Source organism: Physella acuta, unplaced genomic scaffold (genome assembly GCF_028476545.2).
Source record: "Physella acuta isolate Inbredline_101_S28 unplaced genomic scaffold, ASM2847654v3 ptg000316l, whole genome shotgun sequence".
In the NCBI taxonomy this organism is placed as follows: Eukaryota; Metazoa; Mollusca; class Gastropoda; family Physidae; genus Physella; species Physella acuta.
The window spans coordinates 83,432-107,002 of record NW_026731835.1 but is presented as its reverse complement, the minus strand read 5'-3'; the positions used below and the strand labels follow the sequence as shown (position 1 = coordinate 107,002).

At 38.5% G+C, this 23,571-nt stretch overlaps 2 protein-coding genes across 5 annotated transcripts; both read right to left on the bottom strand.

The window, feature by feature from the left end:
- Nucleotides 1-17: 17 nt before the first annotated feature.
- Nucleotides 18-7,540, bottom strand: LOC131940422 (amidase-like). Its single transcript, XM_059299040.1, has 5 exons — nt 7,423-7,540; nt 6,187-6,313; nt 3,002-3,174; nt 2,278-2,363; nt 18-254 (listed from the first exon to the last, which is right to left on the bottom strand). Exons 1-5 carry the CDS (start codon nt 7,538-7,540, stop codon nt 18-20), a joined length of 741 nt encoding a protein of 246 aa, XP_059155023.1.
- Nucleotides 7,541-10,827: 3,287 nt separating this feature from the next.
- On the bottom strand, nt 10,828-17,225 carry LOC131940419 (uncharacterized). Of its 4 annotated transcripts, none has more exons than XM_059299029.1 (3): nt 16,863-17,225; nt 13,812-14,284; nt 10,828-12,836 (listed from the first exon to the last, which is right to left on the bottom strand). In XM_059299029.1, the coding sequence occupies exons 2-3, from the start codon at nt 14,055-14,057 to the stop codon at nt 12,651-12,653; spliced, it is 432 nt and encodes a 143-aa protein (XP_059155012.1). In that variant the 5' UTR covers nt 14,058-14,284; nt 16,863-17,225; the 3' UTR covers nt 10,828-12,650. The 4 variants fall into 4 exon arrangements, with proteins under 4 accessions (XP_059155012.1, XP_059155015.1, XP_059155013.1 ...); XM_059299032.1 differs by lacking the exon at nt 16,863-17,225 and adding an exon at nt 16,557-16,632; XM_059299030.1 differs by lacking the exon at nt 16,863-17,225 and adding an exon at nt 16,245-16,430.
- Between the last annotated feature and the right edge of the window lie 6,346 nt (nt 17,226-23,571).

The following is a 23,571-nucleotide window of genomic DNA, read 5'->3' as shown; positions in this document are numbered from 1 at the left end:
GTACCCGCGAGTTTATCTCAACTAAGTCGTGTGAGACGGTAATGAAAACTTAACTCTAGAAACAAGGCACAGTCGGTGACGTCCCTTGTGATGGTGCCAGCATAATCAAGTCTGGGTTCCACTGAGATGAGGCCCGTGTACGGCACCAGTCCAAAGGTCGGCTTCAGGCCAACAGTGCCGGTCCACGCTGCCGGTATCCGGATAGAACCGCCTTGATCCGCCCCCAGTGCCATGTCCACCTCACCTGTGGCTACCTGTTGTTACCGTAGTTACCCAAAGTACGACGTAAGACATTGTTAAGTAGTTTTACTGAGTCTTACATAAATACAGAAAAAAGTTATTAATCTGAGTCTTACATAAATACAGAAAAAAGTTATTAATAAAGGCATGTTCTAAAATAAAATAAACAGTTTACAAAACTTAAATACAGAGGCGTAGCGGGGGTGGGGTGCGGACCACACCGGGTGACACGATTTAGGAGGGTGACACCAAGGCAAAAAATAGAAAAATATATTTAAAACAATATAATTCCACTTAACTAAGTGATTAATTAGAGTGTTAAATAGTCTTTTAAGAGCAAATTGACAAATCCCGAGAAAGGTGGAGGGGGGGGGGGGGGGGTGACACCATGACGTAAACCTGTTAATGATAGAGAAAACATGCTATATCAAACTGTATTTATAACCGAATATTGATAAAAATCGTTAGTATTATATATGAGCATAGTTTAAAGCAATCGCCGTGAGGGTGGGGGTGGGGGGGGGGGGGAAAGTTACATGAACACAACGTTGCAAAATATGCCTGAGGTGAACGGTTAGGTTGAGAGTCGTAATAACTTATGTGTTAATCCATTTATGGGGGGGAGGGGGAAGAAGAGGTAAAAAAAATTAAAATAGATAAAAAAAATATATGTGAATACATATGCACATGCGTAAATGCATACTTAGTTACTTATATATATATATATATATATATATATATATATATATATATATATATATATATATATATATAAGCAGACGCTTCAAATTTTCCTTGGGGCAATAGAACACGGGGGTCGGTACCGGTTGGCCGCAAAGTCCACGAAAAGAGGGTCAAAACTGACCTCGACTGACCGGCAACTTATATGAGCTGTTTTACGAAAAAAACTTTTGCCGAACGACCCCCATTGATATTTTGTGGGGTTCTTGAAAAACACCTAGGGGTGTCAGAAAAAACCACATCCGAGAAAAGTGGTCTAAACTGACCCTATATAATCTTTGTAATTTATGGGAAAACAGAGGGTAATTTCAACACAGATTTTAGGGCACTTACCGTCTGTACATCTAGCTAATTTTTTTGCATGCACCTAGGTAAATGGCTAGGTCAAATGAAAAAACTGTCGGTATGACTCAAAGCCCTCCACGAGGGCAAAAAAATGACCGCGATTAAAATTCTTCTTACATGAAATATATGTTAATAAATTGACGAACGACCCCCCTAATATTTTGTGAGGTCGTAGGCCGCCTCTGGAGGGTAACAAAAAAACTTTATTCCCGTCGGAAAAACTCCGTTAGATTTTTCCAGATGCCGTATTTTCTTATATAAACAATTGTTTTTGAAAAAGTAAACGACATTTGATATATGTAGAGGGGAAGTAACTTTTTAAAGTAATAATTTTAAAATATATTTTTTACTATTTTAAAGAAAAAACAAAAATCACAAAGTATAGCATTCATTTGAATAAATAGTTTGTTATAATTTAAGTTATGTACTGTACTGAGATTGTACAAATTAATTGCAAATGTGAATTTAATACAATATATATATTACGGGGGGTGGGGGATGACACCATTAAGTGCCGCACCGGGTGACACCCGACATAGCTACGCCAATGCTTAAATTCATACATTTTCTAGTTAAAGAACTAGTTATTTCAGTACTTAAACACAGACATGTTCAAGTGTAAAGAACTAGTTATTTCAGTAAATACAGACATGCAGTAGCGTAGCGAGGGGGGGGGGGGTGGGTGGGGGGACGGGACGGGACATATGTCCCCGGGCGCCGACCTCAGGGGGCGCCAAAATGGGTTGGAAAAATAAATTGAAAGGTTGAGGGGGGTGCAAATCGAAAGTTTGAGGGGGGGGGGTGCAAATCGAAAGTTTGAGGGGGGGGGGGTGCAAATCGAAATCTCGAGGAGGGGGTGCAAATCGAAAAGTTTGTCCCCGGGCGCCGGGAAGGGTCGCTACGCCTCTGCAGACATGTTCTAGAACTAGTCGAGCAAGAAGTAAACCTCACCAGCACAGCTGAGCCGCTGCTTGAGCCACCGACCCGGACGTCCGGTTTGTCCGGCATCGTGACGTAGCCGTCAGTGCCGGAGAATCCTGTGGTACCGACACAAAAATCTTCACACGAGGACTTACCGAGTATATGTCCTCCTGCGAGAATATGGCATTCTACGTGATTTTCTTTTATCTAATTCAAGTGTATTCAACTTTAGTCATTTTTTAACTTTCTCTTAAGTTTTTTATTGCATTTCAATATTTTTATCTCACCTATTTTGTTGTACCTCATTTTTTACCTCACTGATTTTACCTCACTAATTTCGTCATACATGGGGACGGAGTGGTTTAGCGGTAGAGAGCTGGACTGCTAACACGTAAGTCTCGAGTTCGAATCCGGGTTCAAATCATTAGATCGTCCCTGAGTCCGATGGGTACCTAACTCACGTTAGGGAAAGTAAAGGCGGCTGGACATAAAGCTGCCCACACTATTTCTTCATATGCCGAGGTCACAGAAACTAGTGATCTCTACTTCACTTGCCCTATAGACCTCAGGTTTGAAAGGAACTTTACTTACCTAGTTCCTTAGCTTAATTTCGCCATGCATTACTTTGTCCAACATCCCTTTTTGGCCCACCTCACTCATTTTTGTACCTCACTTATTTTAACCATGCTCTTCAGTGCAATTTAAGTTAAATTTTTAAGACTACGCTTCACATTACAAGAACCGTTGTATTTACCCGCATCTAGAATTCTCGTAACGACGGTAGCATCGTACTCTGGTATGTAGCCCTGTAGCAACCGGCTACCGTTGGACATGGGGACACCAGCTACAGCCGTGTTGTCTTTGATAGCAAAAGTTTTCCCGGACAGTTTACCTGTGGGAGCACCTTGGACGTCACATCGCCAGGCCCTGAAACACAACACAACACAACACACTATAACCATTGTTAGAACCTACAACACAACACACATACAGCCACTGTCAGGCCCTGCAACACAACACAACACACACACATAGACATCATCAGACCCTGCAAGACAACATACATACAGCCAATGTCAGACCCTGTAAGCAACCCATTAAGCCTGTTTTGGTGGCTATTTATAGCACACTTGTTTTAAAAATTAATCTCTTTAACATGCTCTCAATTTTAGTTATTTCATTTTACATGGAGAAATCGATAAAGGAAAACTTATGTTTACCAAAGGTAAGGCGGACGGCTGTTAACCCGAATATCTCGATTTCGGAACCCAGGCCTAAGTTCAAAGGTCATCCCTGAGTCCACCTATCTCTGATGTTTACTAGTAACTTAAGGAAAGGAAAGGCGGCTGGAGATAGAACTGACCACACCGCACACCACCCTTTCATATGGCGAGGTCACCGAAACTATTTTACTATATTATGACATACATACGTTTTACTAATTATACTAATTTTAAAATTAAATGATGGTGAAAATGTGATTTCTACTTACTTTTTTACTTTCTCGTATAGAGAAAGTCTTGTAATCGTGCAAAAAAGAAAATCGAGATTTTTACAAATCTCGACGTTTTAAACCTCACTGATACGGAAAAACATAATTTTGCAATCTTGTCCGTATGTCTGTGTGTCTGGGTGTCTGGGTGTCTGTCTGTCTGTGTGTAAACACGATAACTTGAGTACCGATACAGCTAGGTTGATGAAATTTCATATAGGTATTTTATCAAAATCGTAGATCCTGATCAAATTTCGAGCGATTTCCGATAACCGGAAGTGGTACTTTTTTCTACTTTGAATTTTTCAAAAGCCTATAACTTGAGTACTATTTCAGATAGATAAATGAAATTTCACATGTAAGTAAAAGATCTAATTCTCTGCCTTCTGTCAAATTTTGAGTAATTTCCGTTGACCGGAAGTACTAATTTACGCTATTTTCGACTTCTCAAAAAACGCATGTAAATTAATAAAGTACTAATAATATTGCGCACTATTATGCACATTTTGTTTTGGCGTTCGCTTGGTGCGCAATTCTTTTTTCTACGAGATTTTGTTCTATTTTTAAAAGTAATTTAAAATCATGTCTATATTCTGAGTTATCTATAATAATAGTTTCGCTGTCTGTCTATCTATCTATCTATCTATCTATCTATCTATCTATCTATCTATCTATCTATCTATCTATCTATCTATCTATCTATCTATCTATCTATCTATCTATCTATCTATCTATCTATCTATCTATCTATCTATCTATCTATCTATCTATCTATCTATCTATCTATCTATCTATCTATCTGTCTGACAAGAACGCTCTAGAGAAAACATATGGAAATTTAAAACTTGCACAGTGAAACGAAAACGAAGTATGACGTCGACACATTTAGCATAGAGTTGAAAATAATATCAAGGCGGAAAGTGCACACAGTAATATAATGACGTCATTGATTATCGCGTAAACATTGAATACAAAGGAAATGTTGTCTAATCTAAATGGTTTGCGTGAAGAGTTTCTTGCATACAATTCTTCGGGTAGGGGCGAAGCCCCACCCCACGCGTAAGAACGTCTGAGCCCCCCCCCCCTCCCCAACTCAAAAGAAAATTACCGCCTAATTAATGTGTCTAATCTGAAAAGTGGTTTTCTTGCAATTTCTTTAATGCAATTCTTCGGGTAGTGGCTAAGCGCGACACCAGTGTTTCTTTCAGACTTTTTCCTCCCCGGAGAGGGGTGGGGGTACTTGATATTTTCGGGGGCGGGGGTAGAATTTTCGGGGAGGGGGCGGACACTGGAAAAAGTATATAATTATATTTCGTTGAATGGGACGGTAGACATGTTTTTTTTTAGAGGGGGTGGGTGGGGGTTGAGGGGGTGGTGTGTGTGTGGGGGGGGGGTGAGTGGGGGGTGGTTTTAATTTAGACTTTTTCCTCCCCGGAGAGGGGTGGGGGTACTTGAAATTTTTGGGGGCGGGTGTAGAATTTTCGGGGAGGGGGCGGACACTGGAAAAAGTATATAATTATATTTCGTTGAATGGGACGGTAGACATGTTTTTTTAGGGGGGGTGGTGTGTGTGTGGGGGGGGGGGGGCGGGCTGGGGTGAGTGGGGGGGGGCTGGGGTAAGTGGGGGGGGGGTTAATTTAGACTTTTTCCTCCCCGTAGAGGGGTGGGGGTACTTGAAATTTTCGGGGGCGGGTGTAGAATTTTCTGGGAGGGGTCGGACACTGGAAAAAGTATATAATTATATTTCGTTGAATGGGACGGTAGACATGTTTTTTGGGGGGTGGGGGTGGGGGGGGGGGGTTGGGGGTGGGGGGATGGTGTGTTTTTTGGGGGGGGGTGGGGGTGGTGTGGGGGGGGGGGTTGGTTTTAGTTTAGAGAAAAGAGACAGCACTATCAACCTAGCGCCCGGTGTATCCTTCCTCAACGGGCCATTTTTCTCGTATAAGAATATTCGAGAAAGTTTAGGGGAGATCACTCCCGGTTTATTTACCAAGAACAAACAACAAAATCTAAGACATTTAAACAACAAAATCTAAGACATTCAAACAACAAAATCTAAGACATTCAAACAACAAAATCTAAGACATTCAAACAACAAAATCTAAGACATTCAAACAACAAAATCTAAAACACTTAATGGACACGAGATACTCCAGTCCCCCCCCCCCCACACCCCGAAGAAAGTCTACCGTCCCCTCCCCCTCCCCCAGAACAAAACGGAATTCATAAAGAAAATATATACTTTTAGCAGTGCCCGCCCCCCCCCCCCTCTACTAAAAATTTCAGTCCGCCCCCCCCCTCGAAAATGTCAAGTGCCCCCCCCCCCCTTCCCCCCATCTTCCTCCCTGGAGAAAAAAGTCTGGAAGAAACACTGGCAGTAAATGAAAGATGGAGACGCGGCATAGGTTAAAGACTGAGGACAACTTCAGGAGCTTCGGCCAACTGACCAGGCGTTGCCGATCCGGTCTTCCGGCTGTGGCCTGTAGCCGGGTGTCCGAGGGTGCTTGACTTCAGGAATGGGTTCACAGAGGGTGTCCAGTAGTTCCAGACTCCTGACAGCATCAGAGATCGTTTCTTAAGATTTACCAAGGGAACATGGTGTTAGAACTGACTTTACCAAGGGAACATTGTCTTATAACTGACTTTACCAAGGGAACATTGTCTTAGAATTGACTTTACCAAGGGAACATTGTGTTAGAAGCGCAATTAAGTCGTCTATCTATCTATCTTCTATATACTACTAAAACTCAAGTTTGTTTACAAGTTTATATATTTATTTATTTATTTGTCTGTCTGTTTGGCTACATGAGAGAATCTGCACTATGTGTAAATTTGTAAAAATCCGTATTTATGTAGAGAATAATGTTCTTTTTTACTGTTAATCACAAATATTCATTTAAAGACGTTAATTAATTTATTGATATATCCATTGGTACAAACACAACTTTAATTATAAAAGCTCAGAACAGTTACTTTTTTAATAGTGAAATTGGGGTTCGGGACACATCATGTCAATGTTAATTTTTTTTTTAGATGTAAAAGATAACGTTGACTATCGGGACTTGGCATGATACTGGGCAGGTGAAGTAGAGTTATCCTGTTTCTATTGTTCTCAGCATATTAAGGGATAGTGTGGTCAGACTCTTGCTCAGCCGAAACCGGTGTTTTTAAAAGACAATAACATGTTGCCTGAGGTGTGACGTCTTTTTGAATGTGGGGTCTGACTTTTTGTGACGATGTGTGACAGTGGGAAGGGAAGGGAAAAGAAAAATCTTTTTACAAACGTGACGTCATTAATGGATTATTCCCGAAACTTACGGTTATTCAAGAATAGCAGGTAGTCTTGTAGAAACTAAAATCGAGCGAAATATTAACTTTCTACTAAAAGCGAGTTTTTCCTCCTTGAAAGTGAAAAGTTCCCAATTTACATTTTACATAGGTATCAAGATTAGGTTATGTGGGTATACTGCAAGCCTACATCGGTGTTACAAAATTTTTAATAAACACGATATCCATTAATATTAGCCGTTGAAACCCTCGTACACCATTTTAATTAAATTAATTTAAAATTACTTTATTAATAAAGCCGTGTAGGTCATATATTTTAAAGCGCTTTGTGACAATTTTTTCCGTGATCAACGGATGAAGAGTATGAATGGTTGTTGACAATTAAACGTGGATACCTGTAAACGCCAGCACCTGGTCTGTAGAACTGTTGAAGTTGAGAAGGTCAGCGATCTCTTGGACCTCCTGGACCGTGATCGGCTTGTGGACGGACGGGACGAACTTCTCGTAAGGCATTTCTTTAAGTCTTGCAATGTTGATTCCTAGTCTATCAGAAAACTTATTGAAGTACAATACAGATGGAGCATTCCAAGTCTATAAGAAAAACTTTTTTTTTTTTAAAAATTCAGATGGAACTTTCCTAGTCTATTAGAAAAACGATTTAAATGAAATATAGATGGAACTTTCTTAGTCTATCAGAAAAACGATTTAAATGAAATATAGATGGAACTTTCTTAGTCTATCAGAAAAACGATTTAAATGAAATATAGATGGAACTTTCTTAGTCTATCAGAAAAACGATTTAAATGAAATATAGATGGAACTTTCTCAGTCTATCAGAAAAACGATTTAAATGAAATATAGATGGAACTTTCTCAGTCTATCAGAAAAACGATTTAAATGAAATATAGATGGAGCTATAGAATCTGCTACTTCTAATAATACAGTAACCAGTTAGATTCGTTATTAGAAAAACATTCTTTTTCTGTCGGTCCTAAGCATAAACTAAATTAAATGTAATATCTTCGCTACTTGCATGCCAGTTTGTATTTAGATTCTAGTCCTCGTTGGCTAAATGCGAAAAAAAAAATTTCGAATGGTAGTAATTCTAAAATTGACTGAAGTTGACAACAAAATGTCTAGAACAAAATGCTTCAAGCTGTCCTTATATCAGTCCCACATTTTTAACATGTTCAGTTTAATTAGAACTTTCAAATTTCTTTAAGTTTATAAACACATCAGTGTGTGACTGGTATGCAACCTACATTTGCATGGTCTGCCCACACACCCATAAAATAACATATTAACATTCAAGAACCCATTGTCAACTTAAAGTCTAGACGTATGAATATGAAATTAGTTGTATTTATCGTGTATGACAAATGAGATATTTAGAGGGCGCCGCCCGCGAGGGTGCTATTTTCGTCAATACACAATTCGGTCCCAGGGTTCCAGAGCGGCTATGTTAGCACTTGACCTCCGTTAATCGTGCGTCTTGCATAGCGGGTCAGGGGTACTATTCAGTGTCGTCGCTAGATCGGGTGTCACCCCGTGCGGCATCTCATGGTGTCACTCCTTTTTTTCTCTGTAAATCTTGCAGTTGGCGTCATCCCCCCCCCCCCCCCCCCCCAACTTGCCGAGGTTACCAATATGTACTTAAAATACTTTTAAACTCTAATTAATCATTCATGGAACTGGCAAAAACATATTTATTTTATACATCTTGAAATCTTTTCATCACCCCCTAAATGGTGTCACCCGGTGCGGTCCACACACCCCGCCTCCACCTAGACACTATGGGCAACAATAGTCGGTGGGAGGTGACAACATTAGGTACCGCACCGGGTGACACCCAACCCAGCGACGCCACTGGTTTCAGTGTTAGTTTAAAGTAAGAAAATTACACACTGTCAACCTGCAGCCAAAGAACACCTGTTAACATATTGCTGTAGCGATTATAAATTGCAATAACTTACCTTAATTAATTACATTTTATGCAAGGATAAACAGGTGCAGCACTGATAACAGTTAATGAGTGGAATTATGCAAAGGGGAATAATCATGTACACAATACTTCATTACGTTAGATGTAGATGCTAGTGGAAACATTCATGTACACAAAACTTCATTAAGTTATATGTAGATGCCAAGGGTCATATTCATGTACACAAAACTTCATTAAGTTAGATGTCAATGAAAAGGGAAATATTCACGTACACAAAACTTCATTATGTTAGATGTAGATGCTAAGGATCATATTCATGTACACAAAACTTCTTAACATTCGATGTAGATTCTACTGGGTATATGCTGCATGTAGACTGATGTAGATCCAAATCTTTAGCCGTTGGTTGTTTCAGCTTTACATAGCATACCACTTTTTCGCGTTCGTGCCCATGACACATGGGCAGATGAAGTAGAGTTCATCTGTTTCAATGACCTCGGCATACATGTATTGTGGTCAGGGATATTTCAAGTCGTCTTAGTTTCTCAAAAAAAAAAAAAACAGTCAGATCCTCATTAGAGCTGGATCCGAACTCAAAAAAAAAAAAAAACACTTGTTCTGTGTATCCTACACAGTATAACGTGATGACAAGTTTTGGAATCAACCGTATAGCCAGCATCTGTTTAAGGGACTGTCAATTTTATTACGCCAAAAATTTGGGTACACCTGGGACATCCCCCCACACACACACAAATCTGTTGTTCAAATATCGTTACCTACCATCATGTTATCATTGTCAGTTTCTAAAGGTCGGTTTCAAAAGGTCAGTTTCAAAAGGTCAGTTTCAATAGGTCAGTTTCAAAAGGTCAGTTTTAATACCTCAGTTTCGATAGATCAGTTTTAAAAGGTCAATTTCTATAGTTCAGTTTTATTGTGTCAGTTTCAATCAGTCAAGATATTCATGACGTACATGATAGCATAAACGAGTGTTTAAATGCCTGGTTATGAAATATGACATTGTACTTGATCGTGGACCACCACATCGACCATATTAAGTTTGGTTGAGGTCCCAGACTTGAGAATTTGAGATTAACGTGATATGTGTCGGAGTGAGGGGGGTGATGCAGAGGCGTAGCGAGGGGGGGGGGCGGGGGGTGCGGACCGCACAGCGTGACACCATTTAGGGGGGTGACACCAAGGCAAAAAATAGCAAAATATATAGAGAAAAACTCGTGGGGGTGCAAATCGAAAGTTTGAGGAGGGGGGGGGGGTGCAAATCAAAATTTTGAAAGTTTGTCCCCGGGAAGGGTCGCTATGCCTCTGGGGGGTGACACCATTAAGTGCCGCACCGGGTGACACCCGACCTCGCTACGCCACTGGGGTGATGATATATCTCTAAGACCAAGTATATAACAGGACAGTTCCAGTATATTTTGAGATCTGTTAGCCTTTCCTTAAATATTAGATCTAGTTCCCCATCTCCCAATAAGTGCCCATTTGACTGCATATAAAAACCCTGTTCGACTGTGCTATGCGATAGACACAGTACACATACACCCCGACATATGGCAAGTATCCGCTTACAATTTAACTGCGTGCTAAATAAATAAACGTTGAACAAATAACATGGTGAACAAAATACCCCGACAGTTAATGTTATTTAAATATATACAATTTATTTCACATGAAACCCGATACTAGAGCCTCCTCTCAAGTATAAAAGCACGATGAGTTTAAGTACCGTACCGTCCATTAGTAGCCCAAACACTTAGGTGGTATCATTTTACCCCCTTCAGCAATATTTTTAAAAAAACAGAATTAATTACTGTAATTATTATAATGAACGCTGAGTAATTGGAACGTTTATATAACATTTTATTTATTTTATAATTGTCTGTTTACATAAAACGGTTCTTAAAGTCTGTACACACTTTTAAAATACCCCTTCTTCTCACTGGTGCTTTGTAAATATATTAAAAATGTCATGTTGTTAACATCTAAAATATATTTCGTGTTCTCTATAAAGTTTAGTAAATGTTTCAAAAGTATCACAAAAATATATACAAACAACGTATAAAAATTGTATTTGTTGACTGGCAGCTAGTGGGAATAGATTTTAAAAGTAAATAGCTGATATTTTAAAGCCAATGTTCGGTTTACTGAAAGTACATTTGGGTTTTACAGGCAGAAAATGTTCGTTGTGTGAGAGGACACCCAAGAATTATAAAGCTAGGCCTACAACAGGCTGTATTGATCTGTATTTGCTGTAGCCTATTACTTGAAACTTTCCGTTTATTTAGCCCAGGTATTCTCAAAGATCACGTGAATCTATATTTAGCCTTCATTGAAACTACAGGGATACATTCTATATACATGACCATAATGAACAAATGAACATAAATATACTTGAAAATTGCATTTTAAAAAACAAACATGTATGGTAATGTAAATAATCAATAGACCAGCTGATCTTGAGTCACACACATGAGGGGTGTATCACAGCTTACAGCCTACACACTGGCTGGGCAGGGGGAAATGTAGGGGACATACTATACATGGGCATACAGCAGGCATTCGGTAAAATAGTACAGACACTAGAACTTACAATATAGACATTCGGTAAAATATTAGGGATATGCAATACATGTGCCTACAGCAGGCATTCAGTAATATAGTAGAGACATTGAAGCTCATAAAATAGACATTTTTTATAAAATGTAATGGACATACAATACATGGGTATACAGCAGGCATTCAATAAAATAGTAGAGACACTAAAGTTCATAAAATAGACTTTTTTTTTAAATGTAAGGGACATACAAGTATATGGGCATACAACATGCATTCGGTAGATTCCTATTTAGACCTAGCGATCCATTGGGCAGAAGAAGTAGAGTTCATTTGTTTTTTTTTTGTTTTTTTACTTCGGTGTATGAAAGAAAAAAGTAATCAGCACTATGCTGTCCATCTTTACTTTCCCTAACGTGAATTAGGCACCCATTAGGGCTTTGCGGACTCAGGGACGTTTCACTTACTGAACCCGGATTCGAGCTCAAGACTTTTGGGGTTAGCAGTCTAGCGCGCTACTGTTATGCCACGCTGATCCGTTATTTCATACAAAAGACATTCGGCAAAATAGCAGAAATATTAATGTTCATAAAATAAACATCAGATAAAATGTCAGCGTTAAAATAGTAGAGACATTAAAGTTTATAAAATTGATGAATTATAAAATGTAAGAGACGTATAATTTCATTCAACAAGCCTTCTTGTAAAATGAAATTGGCATTAAAGTTTATACAATAAACATTCGGTAAAATGTAAAAGAAATTAATTTTCATACATTAGACATTCGATAAAATTCAAGGGACATTAAAGTTCATACAATAGACATTCGGTAAATTCTTTAAGAATTTCTTTTCCGATGAGCATGACACACACATACACACACACAATGAGCAGCACAGCTACACAGCGAACTTACAATTTTTCTTACATCTCCTTACATACATGTTGGTAACGTTTCTTTAGTCCAGTACTAGCTCTAAACTAATGTATGCATGATAGTGTACAGCTCCCATTCGAGCCTGACGGTCCATAGAGCAAGTAAAGTTCACCTTTTTCTGTTACCTATGCATATGAAGCATTTATTCCCTAGATAAAGTCGAATCAAACATCCCTTTAAATATAGCTAGAAGTCATGTTGTTTCTGGACATGTCTCGCCGAACTTCAGAAGTGGCGTAGATCAAATTGGCCGGGGTTGGTGAAAACGTCAGCATTGACGTCATCGCCGGTGCTATGGCAATGAAGCCTCTTTTCAGCCATTTCCAGGACGAGTGGACCACGTGGTGGGCCCTTTTCTTCATCTACAAATACAAAGAAAACAAGTAGTCCTATATACAAGCACAAAGAAAACAAGTAGGCCTATATACAAGCACAAAGAAAACAAGTATTGAAACACAAAGCATTCTCCCTCCTTTACTTGTCAAAGAAATGTTTGCCTATCTCCAAGTGTTAAAAATACTTTGTTCTCTGTCTATCGATTATTTATTATTGACAGATTGCAACGGGGTTGTCAACATAAAGAAAAAAACTAAAATAGTATTCATTAGAATGGAAAGTTTTCATATTTAACGATTAACGCCTCTTTTAATTGCTTTGGGGTCGAAGGTGACTTTACTTTTAAAAAAAGGGCTATGGCTACTACCTGATAATCTCCCTTTTAGTTTTGGAATAGAGTCATCTTTAAAACAATCATTAATTAGACAAGTTTTTTTAGTTTGTTAGACACGAAATTAGAATGTTACAGTTGATTTTAATGGCGATTGTAACAACTTTATCTCCAACAGGATTATTCTTTTCAGCAACAACACAAAATCTGAACAATTACTTGTGTTTACTTTTTACTTAGCATGTCAAAATGGGTGATGACGGAGTGGTATGTTTGTGTGCGTGTGTTCGGAAAGAAAGGATTTAAAAAAAAAAAAGGGGGGGGGGTATTGCATAACTCATTATGTCCTTCCAGTGTGCCTCTAAAACCAACAACGCTGTATGAACGAACGTCCATTGTTATGCGATGTTTTTTTTTTTCTTTTTAAATTGCTTTACAACTTTAACAAAACAAATTCCAACTTTAATGATATTTTCAAACCATCTTCCCTCCTTAACTGTATTACAACTTTAACGAAGTCCAACTTTAATTAAATGCTCCAACCATCTTACCTCTTTACATTACAGCTTTAACAAAGACCAACTTCAATGAAATACTTCAACCCTCTTACCTCCTTACATTACAACTTTAACAAAGACCAACTTTAATAAAAATGTTTCAACCAACTTACCTCCTTCTCCCTCTGTTTCCTTTTCAGCCTCCGCCTCTGCCGCTCCTGTGCCTCGTCTCTCTGCGCCTGGCTGTCCGTACTCTGGTACCGCTCGACCTTGACCTTCCGGCTCTCCATGGTGCCGGACACGCTTCTCAGACTCTGCTGGTCATTCTCTGAGAAGACCAGCGGAAAGTGCTCCCTATCCGGGTCTTTCCCGTCAGGCATCTGTCTCCTGCCCAAACAACTGGTGTACAAGCTTGGCATTTTGTCCCGGTGTAAAGTCTAACAAAGACTAGATTTGTCGCTGGTGTGTTGCTCTAGGTACAAATCATGGAGTTAAAGTCTACTGGGACAATCTGTAGTTATTCCTTGAGTTCAACATCAAAACAATGAAAACCGTCCAATCAAATATGGTATTTAAGCCTCTGTTCAAATCACGTTGTCATTTCACCACTGTGTTATGACAGAACTGCTTGCAAGCATTGGCGGAGCTGATATAAAAAAATATTAGGACTTGTGAAAATTATAATAAGAGCATCAAAATAATGATACGAAATAAAAAATACGAACGTTTAAAAATAATATGAATATCAAAATTAATACATGAATGTTGTAATAAATATATGAACATCAAAATTTAAATACAAAACTGAAATAGCTTCAATTTAAGACAAAATGTGTGTTTGTGCTAATGACATAAAATTAAGCGTATGTCCAGACAAATAGTCTGAATAGAGAAAGTATGATGATAACAACTGTTATTAATAACAAAAACAATAAAAACTACTATATAATATACAATAATATTCCCCACTTTTAAAATGCACGAGTAAGCTCACTACAGAAGCTTTTCCGTGAAAATTAAGTTTATTTTGTTATAATAAACCACGCATATTTGAATAAACCACTACCTTAAAAACCGTATTGCCTATATCAGTATTATCAGCCACCCTACTGATCTCACTGTATACGAGTCCACAGGTATCTAGCGGTGAGCGAAAAAGGTCACAGCTTGCATCCAGCGAACGATTTTATTACACGATACACCTGTTCACACGCTACTTGATGTGAGCGATAAAATATTTGAAAACTATTGAAATTAGATGCCAGATTAAAAGCGGGGGTAATTAGTTTCGATGAGTTATGTGTGTTGAGAAGACACAAACATTAATGTTGTGATGAGGGGCGTTGACATGGGCGTAGAAAAATGGTAGGCTTCTGCTATCATGACGTTGTTGTGGATCTATGACATGAACAGATATCAGAATACAAGGCACTAAGTGGTGAAATTGTGCGGCTTGTCGAAAGTATTGCAAAACACCTGGGGTATCTCTAGTCTGACCAATAGACTAGTGGACACACTGACCAATAGACTAGTGGACACACTGTCTGACCAAAGACTAGTGAACCATCTGACCAATAGACTAGTCGACACACTGACCAATAGACTAGTCGACACACTGACCAATAGACTAGTGGACACACTGTCTGATCAATAGACTAGTTGATTAGTATCTGAACACAATTTAAAACAAATTGTCAGTCACTCAAAACGTTAACCAACTATGCGACTCGGGGCGAAGTTGCAGTAGAGGACCAACAAACTAATGGTTAAACTGGAGTGGTGGTTGGGATAGGACTTGTTGTAGGTAACAAGTAAACAAAGAGGTGTAGGTAACAAGTGAACAAAGAGGTGTAGGTAACAAGTGAACAAAGAGGTGTAGGTAACACGTGAACAAAGAGGTGTAGGTAACACGTGAACAAAGAGGTGTAGGTAACACGTGAACAAAGAGGTGTAGGTAACACGTGAACAAAGAGGTGTAGGTAACAAGTAAACAAAGTTAACAAAGAGGTGTATGTAACAAGTGAACAAAGAGGTATAGGTAACACGTGAACAAAGAGATGTAGGTAACACGTGAACAAAGAGGTGTATGTAACAAGTGAACAAAGAGGTGTAGGTAACACGTGAACAAAGAGGGGTAGTTACACTCATGTGAACAAAGAGGTGTGTTCAATGTCACCCTTACGTCCAAGTGTTAGATTGAGCATCAAAGGTTTCTAAATGTGTACTGGAATAATATCATTTCTACAGCGCGTCAAACACGGAAGATGGTTAAAATACTGCAATTTTTACTTAACAATTTTTACTTAACCTACCTATGTGTGATTAATATGACCAATGAAAAGCTTATTAGCACCTGTCAAATTAGTTCGATAATTAGCTTAAGATAAATCAAACAAGACATTCTTCACCAACTTAACACCATCTACTACGTCCAAATCATATTCACCATAGCTAAACAACATGTTTGCTTAAGAATATTTAGACAAAATTAATTAAATCCTACACCTATGAAAATTCACAATGCGTAATGTAACACTAAAGTTTAGCTCTAATTATTAGGGTATGTACAAAAATTATTGTCCAAATAGATATTAACCTAAACTTACAAGTTTCTATCAGAAATTCTTATATAGTGAAATCTGGTATTAGGTTATCCACAAATGAAAAGCTCAACATTAGAATGTTGTTTGCCTGGTTCCGTACAGAATAAACAAATTATATGCCCTTGGTTCGGGTTACCCCGGCATTTGTTATTGCGGTAAACTATCAAGTGCACGATGTTTTTGTAAGAGTTACCTATTGTTTACCACCTTGTTTTTTTTTTAAGATGTTATTGCAAAAATCTGCCAACAAAACAACGGCGAAGCACTTTTATACATCCTATAACAATAACATTGAAATTTTAGATAAAGCCCAACCTGAATTGCCGTTTGGAAATTCGATTACTGCAGAATTTAACAAAAAACATAGACAGTAACAATACGTATTTTGGGCCTGTAATTTTAAGTGAACTCTTAAAAAAAAGCTAGAACGAGTTGACATAAGCAGAGTTAGTGCCCCTTCAAGTGTGTACACTGCAACATTCATTTTATGTCACAGGGGCACTTATAAAATGAGGTTGTTTACAGATTTAGACATAGGCTATGGGTAGGCTACAGCTAAACCTGCGCAGTTCATTTTATCGATACCAAACAACAGACTAGACTTGGTATTACATTACCGACCTGATATTGCCTGATAAAGTTGTCCACGGTGTTTTGTCCCCGATCCATACTAAATCATTGACTGTTGACTTATGTAAGTCAGTTGAACTACCTAGGGTATCCTACTAGGCCTACACACACGGTTACACAGTATAAAATAGACTAAAATTAGACCAACATCGAATTCGATATAAAAGCACCATTCAAGTATTGAAAACAAAAGTAGATTGTTCAATTTGAAAACGAGGTTATAGTTGTATATAAGCCGTGCACAGTGCGATGCAGATAACGTATATTCAATTAAATTTAAACGAACACGTCTAAAGTAGGACACGGTGCTGTGCCGCCGCCATGAAGCGACCTTTTGTGTACCGTCCCAACACGGAGATAGTGCGGGGTCACACGCGGCGAGACATCCAGCGACGTGTGACGGCTTTCTGCTGGAGCGTGTTGTACCCGTTACGTCACAGGTACACGGGGTGCAGACGTCGGAAAATATATGTGTAGTCTACATTTGATAAACAAATAATAGAAATTACTTATTGACCACTATTATATTCACACTGTTTGCGTTCATCAGGTGTGAAATTCTTTTTTTTTTTTCACGCGATTCCATTATGCATCAAAAATATTAAGTAATACAATTTTTTAAAGTTTTAAAAATTATTTCTGACATGATGTATGTTTAGATGGTAAACGAATCAGGGGATAATGGTAATTAATTAGGCTAAGCTGTTGTTTTTCTTCTGTTTTAGCTAATGAAAGGCTATCTCTTACACAGTTCCTTCCAGGCATCTCTTCGGGAGGAAATGGGCCGAAGAACCTCTATCGTTCCCCACCCTTGGGGACCGAAGAACGCCTACCGCCCACCCCCACCCCCTTGAACAAAACATAATTTATCTAGAAAATACATACTTTTACCAGTGTGTCCCCCCCCCCACACACACACACTCCCGGAGAAAAAAAATACTGAATTAGAATCATTGCATGTTTTGCATAATGCATCTATAACAGAGCGTTAATGCAAAAATAACTGCATACCCTGAACCAAAGATATGACAATCCTAAACTTCACTTCTAATAACAAATTGCTAAATAATCTTTCCCTACTTTTGGCGCAGTGGTGCTGTATGGGCACAATTTAAATTGGTTTTGTTGATTGCTATGGGGTCATCCATAAATGACGTCACGCTTTTTTGACGATTTTTACCTCCCCACCCCTCCGTCACACATCGTCACAAAAAGCCAGACCCCCCCCCTTAAATGACGTTACACCTCAACATACAACCCAGTGTTTCTTCCAGACTTTTTTCTCCGGGGGGCACTTGACATTTTCGGGGCAGAGCCCCCTCCCCCCCCCCCTCCCCAGAAGAGATGCCTGGAAGAAACTCTGATACAACCAATGTTCCCTCTAAGGACCAAGAGTGTGTGTGCAAAAAATATGTATTGTGCGCGGTGCTAAAAATGACTTGGGCAAGTTAATATGTATTTTTAGTCTTGCAATTAAGCATAATAATGAAGGCATGCATTTTGATAAATTAATAGTATAATGTGTGTAACTAATGAAACGTATGCAATTAAATGGAGATACGAATACCATCAAAATAAAAAAAACAACTAATAAAAACTTTCAGAGTTATACTTAGACAACAAGTTATATGGTCGACTTACTATGTTAAAGTAAGACAGTCATATGGTAATAATGCTAATACCATAACGGTAATACAAACACAATAGTTTAACATATGCAACATTTAATAAAGCTGACTTAAAAACAAATATTAGCTAACCTTTCAGGGGCATTAATTGCAATTTCTCGCGTCTAACCTTGCATTGCTTCCACACCTTATATGTTTTGTTTAAATCCACATCCTCTCCAGCATTTAGATATAATTTAATTTGCATTAGATTCTCCAAATGTGTGGCTCAAGTCTATTTCGTGCTTGCACTTTTATTATGTTAATAAGGCTAAAACCTTGTTCGTAATCAGCACAGCATGCTTGGAAGGTACAATAATGTCACTTAACTTTGCCAGTGAGCTAAATTGTTCTTTGTTTTGACAAATCTTGCATATTCAGACATATAATTTACAGACACAGATCTGAGTTTTTCACTTTATCGAAATTTGAAGTCGTTGTATTGGGTGGTAATTAACTGATCATTTGTTGTACGTAACCCGTCTTTGTACTTTACGCACAGTTCTTTGATATCTTTGACGCCAAACTCAAATGCACATTTTTTTAAACCTGTAGAATAAAAAAAGATGACCAAAACTGCAGTTCATCTCCTGAAAACCTAACATTTAAATGGTCGCAGACTGATTGTATGTACTGTGTGGTTTGCCTTGTGTCGATTCTTTCGTTTAACTCACACTTTTCTTGGTTTTAATGTTCAGTGTAGTGCTGTGTTACGGCTGTCTCCAGAGCTAAGGCATCACTTACAGTAGGCTGAGTTATTCCATTAAAAACGGTTTTGTAGAATACAGAATTGACTGGACGAAATTTAAAATAAAGGATTAGCATTTTATGTACTGTTATGCCATCAACTATAAGCGTGTGGAATGAAGCTGCTCGAAGTTCTGTCAGTATGTTCTTTACAACAACTTCGTTGATTACTTGAACAAACTCAAAGTCGTATTTCTTACTTCGCCAACTGTCTGGTATAGAAACATACTTCCCCATGTGGTTATGAATCAGTTGTACCGACAGCATCGAGGCGTTCATCTTAATGATAAGAAGAACATTATCCGTTAGGATTCGAACTTGATCCTCGTTTGACCGCTGGCGCTCGTTTTGCTCAATTAGTTTTCCTCGCTCAGTGTAAGTTTCAACCAGCAGACGTTTAAGGTCAGTTCCATGTGAGCGGTTGTACGAAATCGCAACATTTCCTACGTAAACACGAGACAATAAATGACGTTTTCAGTAGTCAAGCGCCCATGATTCCCAGAGCTTTCCTGTGACCAATTCGTTGCTCTTGTTGGTTTTGTTACAAGTAGTAGCAGCACAGAACTTACACTTCAGTCCAATCTCATCTGAATATTTGTAGATGCTTTCTAATTCAACCGAAACATTCTTTGATCTGGCGTATCAGTTGTTACTTTAACTTTGAGCCATTCCAGTTTAAACGAATCTATCGCTTTTTTTGTGCCACATTGTTGTACTGCTTGTTACACACATTTTTTCCTCAACATTTTTAAATAGTACACAGTAGTGGACATTTATTCCTGATTTACCTAAGTAGTGTGTGCATACTAAAACATTTCGATCCACATGCACGTAATAATCCCAAGAATCGGAGATATAACATGTAAATCTTTAAACCAAACACAGCAAAAACATCCACCTTAAGTAACGTAAAACTTGCATCTGACTTGGCTTAATCGTCAAAGTTTCAAGATGAGGGGGAGGGGGGGGGGCGCGGGGGCAAGCGACGATTAAAAAACTTGCAGGGTCAGCTTCAATTCACAATACAATGCAGGTATTAGATGTCAGCTCCGGTCAGTTTTCGGGTAAACCATTAAATCAAGCAATGGGAGTGTCACACAGCCCCGCTCAGGTGAGAGTTAAGTCATAAACTAGACCTGTGCTATGACAACCGAGGTCACCCCCTCCCCCCCGTCAGTGATAACCGTCGTTTCTGTTTATACCCCAAAACACAAAGACTGTTCGTTTAACAAAACAGGCACTAAAAATGTCGCTTAATTCAAGCCACTGACCACAATTATTTTTAGTGAATCAGGCTCTCCCGACGTTCTGATAATCTGTGCGCGGGGTCAGAAAATGTCTGCGCGGCACATTTGAAAGTACTGCGCGGCCGCGCAGCCGCGCAGCTTAGAGGGAACACTGGATACAACCCCCTCAAAATTGCAGTTGAATTTTTCTTAAAACATCGTCATTTTTCCAAAATCTTGTCTGAACTCTCTCAACATAGAGTTTTTTAATCAATTCCTATTACAATTTATTAAAACAGTTTTCTGAAACGCGAAATAACGGCTAAAATTCCTCCCCCTTACCAAGCACCGTCACAAAATTACGGACCCCCTCTCCCCCCTACGAGTGTGACGTCATTTATGGACGACACCTATGATTAGATTTTATGTTGCTTGATTGAATGCTTGCGAGTGAGAGCTAATTCACTGGCGACATGACACGATTTGACGCAACAGGCTTGATTGACAGAACTTTCAATTGGCGTCTTTTTACTTTCTCGAATACGAGGTATAGAGGAAGTATTGTAACCGTGCAAAATAAAAGTGAAATCTCGACGTTTTACAGATCCCTGAGTCGGAAATTTGCCGTTTGTTTGTGTGTCTGTCTGTGTGTCTGTGAACATAATAAATTGAGTACCGTTTCAGTTAGGTTGACGAAATTGCATATATGTTAGGCCTATATCAAATTTGTAGTTCTATATCATCAGCTTTTGAACGGCGTCAATTGTTAACTCATTTGTCAGAATTTGGTTGCTGTTTGTTGAACTCTAAAATGGATCAACATAATTTTCATAAGCGAGCGCTGTTGACAGATATTTACAGCCTAATGAAAATAAAGCCAAAAGTGCTCTCAAGACCTTTGCGAATGGAGCAGAGCTATGTAACGTTAACCTATCTATCAGCCAAATAGAAGGAGAACGTCCCCGGATTCTTTTTTCGGGGTCATATGCAAATGCCTTACGGCCTAAGTGGATGAACACTTAACACAACGACCACTAGGGCTCGAATTTAATGTCTAGGGAAGCTAGTGATACTATTGTAATTAACACTCATCCAATCTACATACGACCTTTTAATCAGCGAACTCAGAAGTGGCAGAACACAAGGTTGAACTAAATAAAATATTTAATGTGTAAAATATCAAAAACCAACTTACACAATGTAGGAAAAAACACTAACACAGATTTCTACACTGTCTAAAGAACAGCTACAGGCCACACAACACTGCTGTAGTTTCTAGAATTACTGAGCGACAAGTAATATTAAACTAGAAGACTAAATCACTTTAAGAAAGCAAGGCACACACAGGTCTTAAGTACTCTCACGTTCAAATGGTCAGAGTCTATAGCCGGACAATATGGACGGCTGCCTGACTAAGGTAAAACTGCCTCGTAGACTGCCAGGTCAAGATAAACTGCCACGTGTTGCGAGTGTGCGGTGCAATTATAGACTTCTGTGACAGGGGAGGTTATCCTCAACTCATGTCGCCATTGGTTGGGATAATCATCTGATCAGAATCATTCAATCAGATTTTAATGGAAAATTTCTATGTCTCAAACACCTTAATAAGTCAGTGGAAAAACCCCAGGTGTTACACCATCATTCCATATAAGGAATTATACAATGTCAAAATAAAAATGACTCGACCTAAGTAGGTCACATCCCCTCCCTTTTTGGAAGTGACAGATAGGTTCCACAAAAACATACATAGGGAACCAATCTGGCAATGAAATAACAAAAATGTTTTACAAATGTAGGCAATCAAAACCATAATACCAGATGAAAATATCCCTGAACATAAAAGGGAAGTAACTCCAACTTTTACAATTGGTGAAAGGGGAGTAACCCTTCAAAAAGTAATTATACATCAAAATCCCTCAAAAAAAGGGTATTACAATATTTCCATGTGGATATTAAAAGTGGTAAACCCGCCAGGGTAAGACCTTTATTTCAATGACTAGCTACAATATCAATGGAGCCATATGAGACATATTATTATAAAAGATTACATATAATCAAAAACCACCTTTAATTAAGGTTCACCTGAAAATAAACAAAATATTCAACAGGATTGGAATCTTGAAAAAAATTCAAAACTCACACCACTCACTTTCATATGAGTGACACTCAAACAAAACCTGTCCATGGTCCTAATGAACCACAAAGCATGTCACATGATCAATGTGTGTAACAAGATTTTACATCCTTGACAAACAATCAGCCACAACATTATCACTACCCTTAATGTGTGAAATTTCCAGATTAAAATTTTGGAAATATAAGCACCATCTCAATATTCTTTGATTTGTCTGTCCTAACTTAGAGGTAAATTTCAGGGGATCATGGTCAGAAAACACTCTGACTGGATTGGTAGAAGAAGAGACATAGACTTCAAAATGTTGTAATGACAAAACTAAAGCTAAAGCTTCTTTTTCAATAGTAGAATAATTCTTTTGGTTCTCATTTAACTTCCTGGAAAAAAAGGCAATGGGATGGTCAATTCCCATGTTGTCTTCTTGAAATAGGACTGAGCCAATGGCTAAGTTGCTAGCATCAATGGCAAGTTTAAAGGGCTTGCTAAAATTTGGTGCAGCCATAACAGGAGCATTTGATAAAAATGACTTAATGGTAAAAAAAGCTTCTTGACATTTATTGGACCATTCAAATTCAACACCCTTTTTCAATAATGCAGTAAGAGGTTCAGCAAGAGCTGAAAAGTTTTGACAGAACCGCCTATAGTAACCAGCCATCCCAAGGAACTTTTTGATCTCTTTACAATTTTTGGGAGGTGGCAACTTTACAATAGCATCTACTTTAGCTTCAATGGGCTGAACTTGGTTCGTTCCCACTTGATAACCCAAATAGGTAATTGAAGCTTTACAGAAATCACTTTTATGTAAGTTTACAGTAAAATTCACTTCAGACAATTTTCTAAAAAGGTTAGTCAACTGAACAATATGTTCTTCAAAAGTATTAGAAAATACAACTATATCATCTATGTAGGCCTCACATTGGTCTATG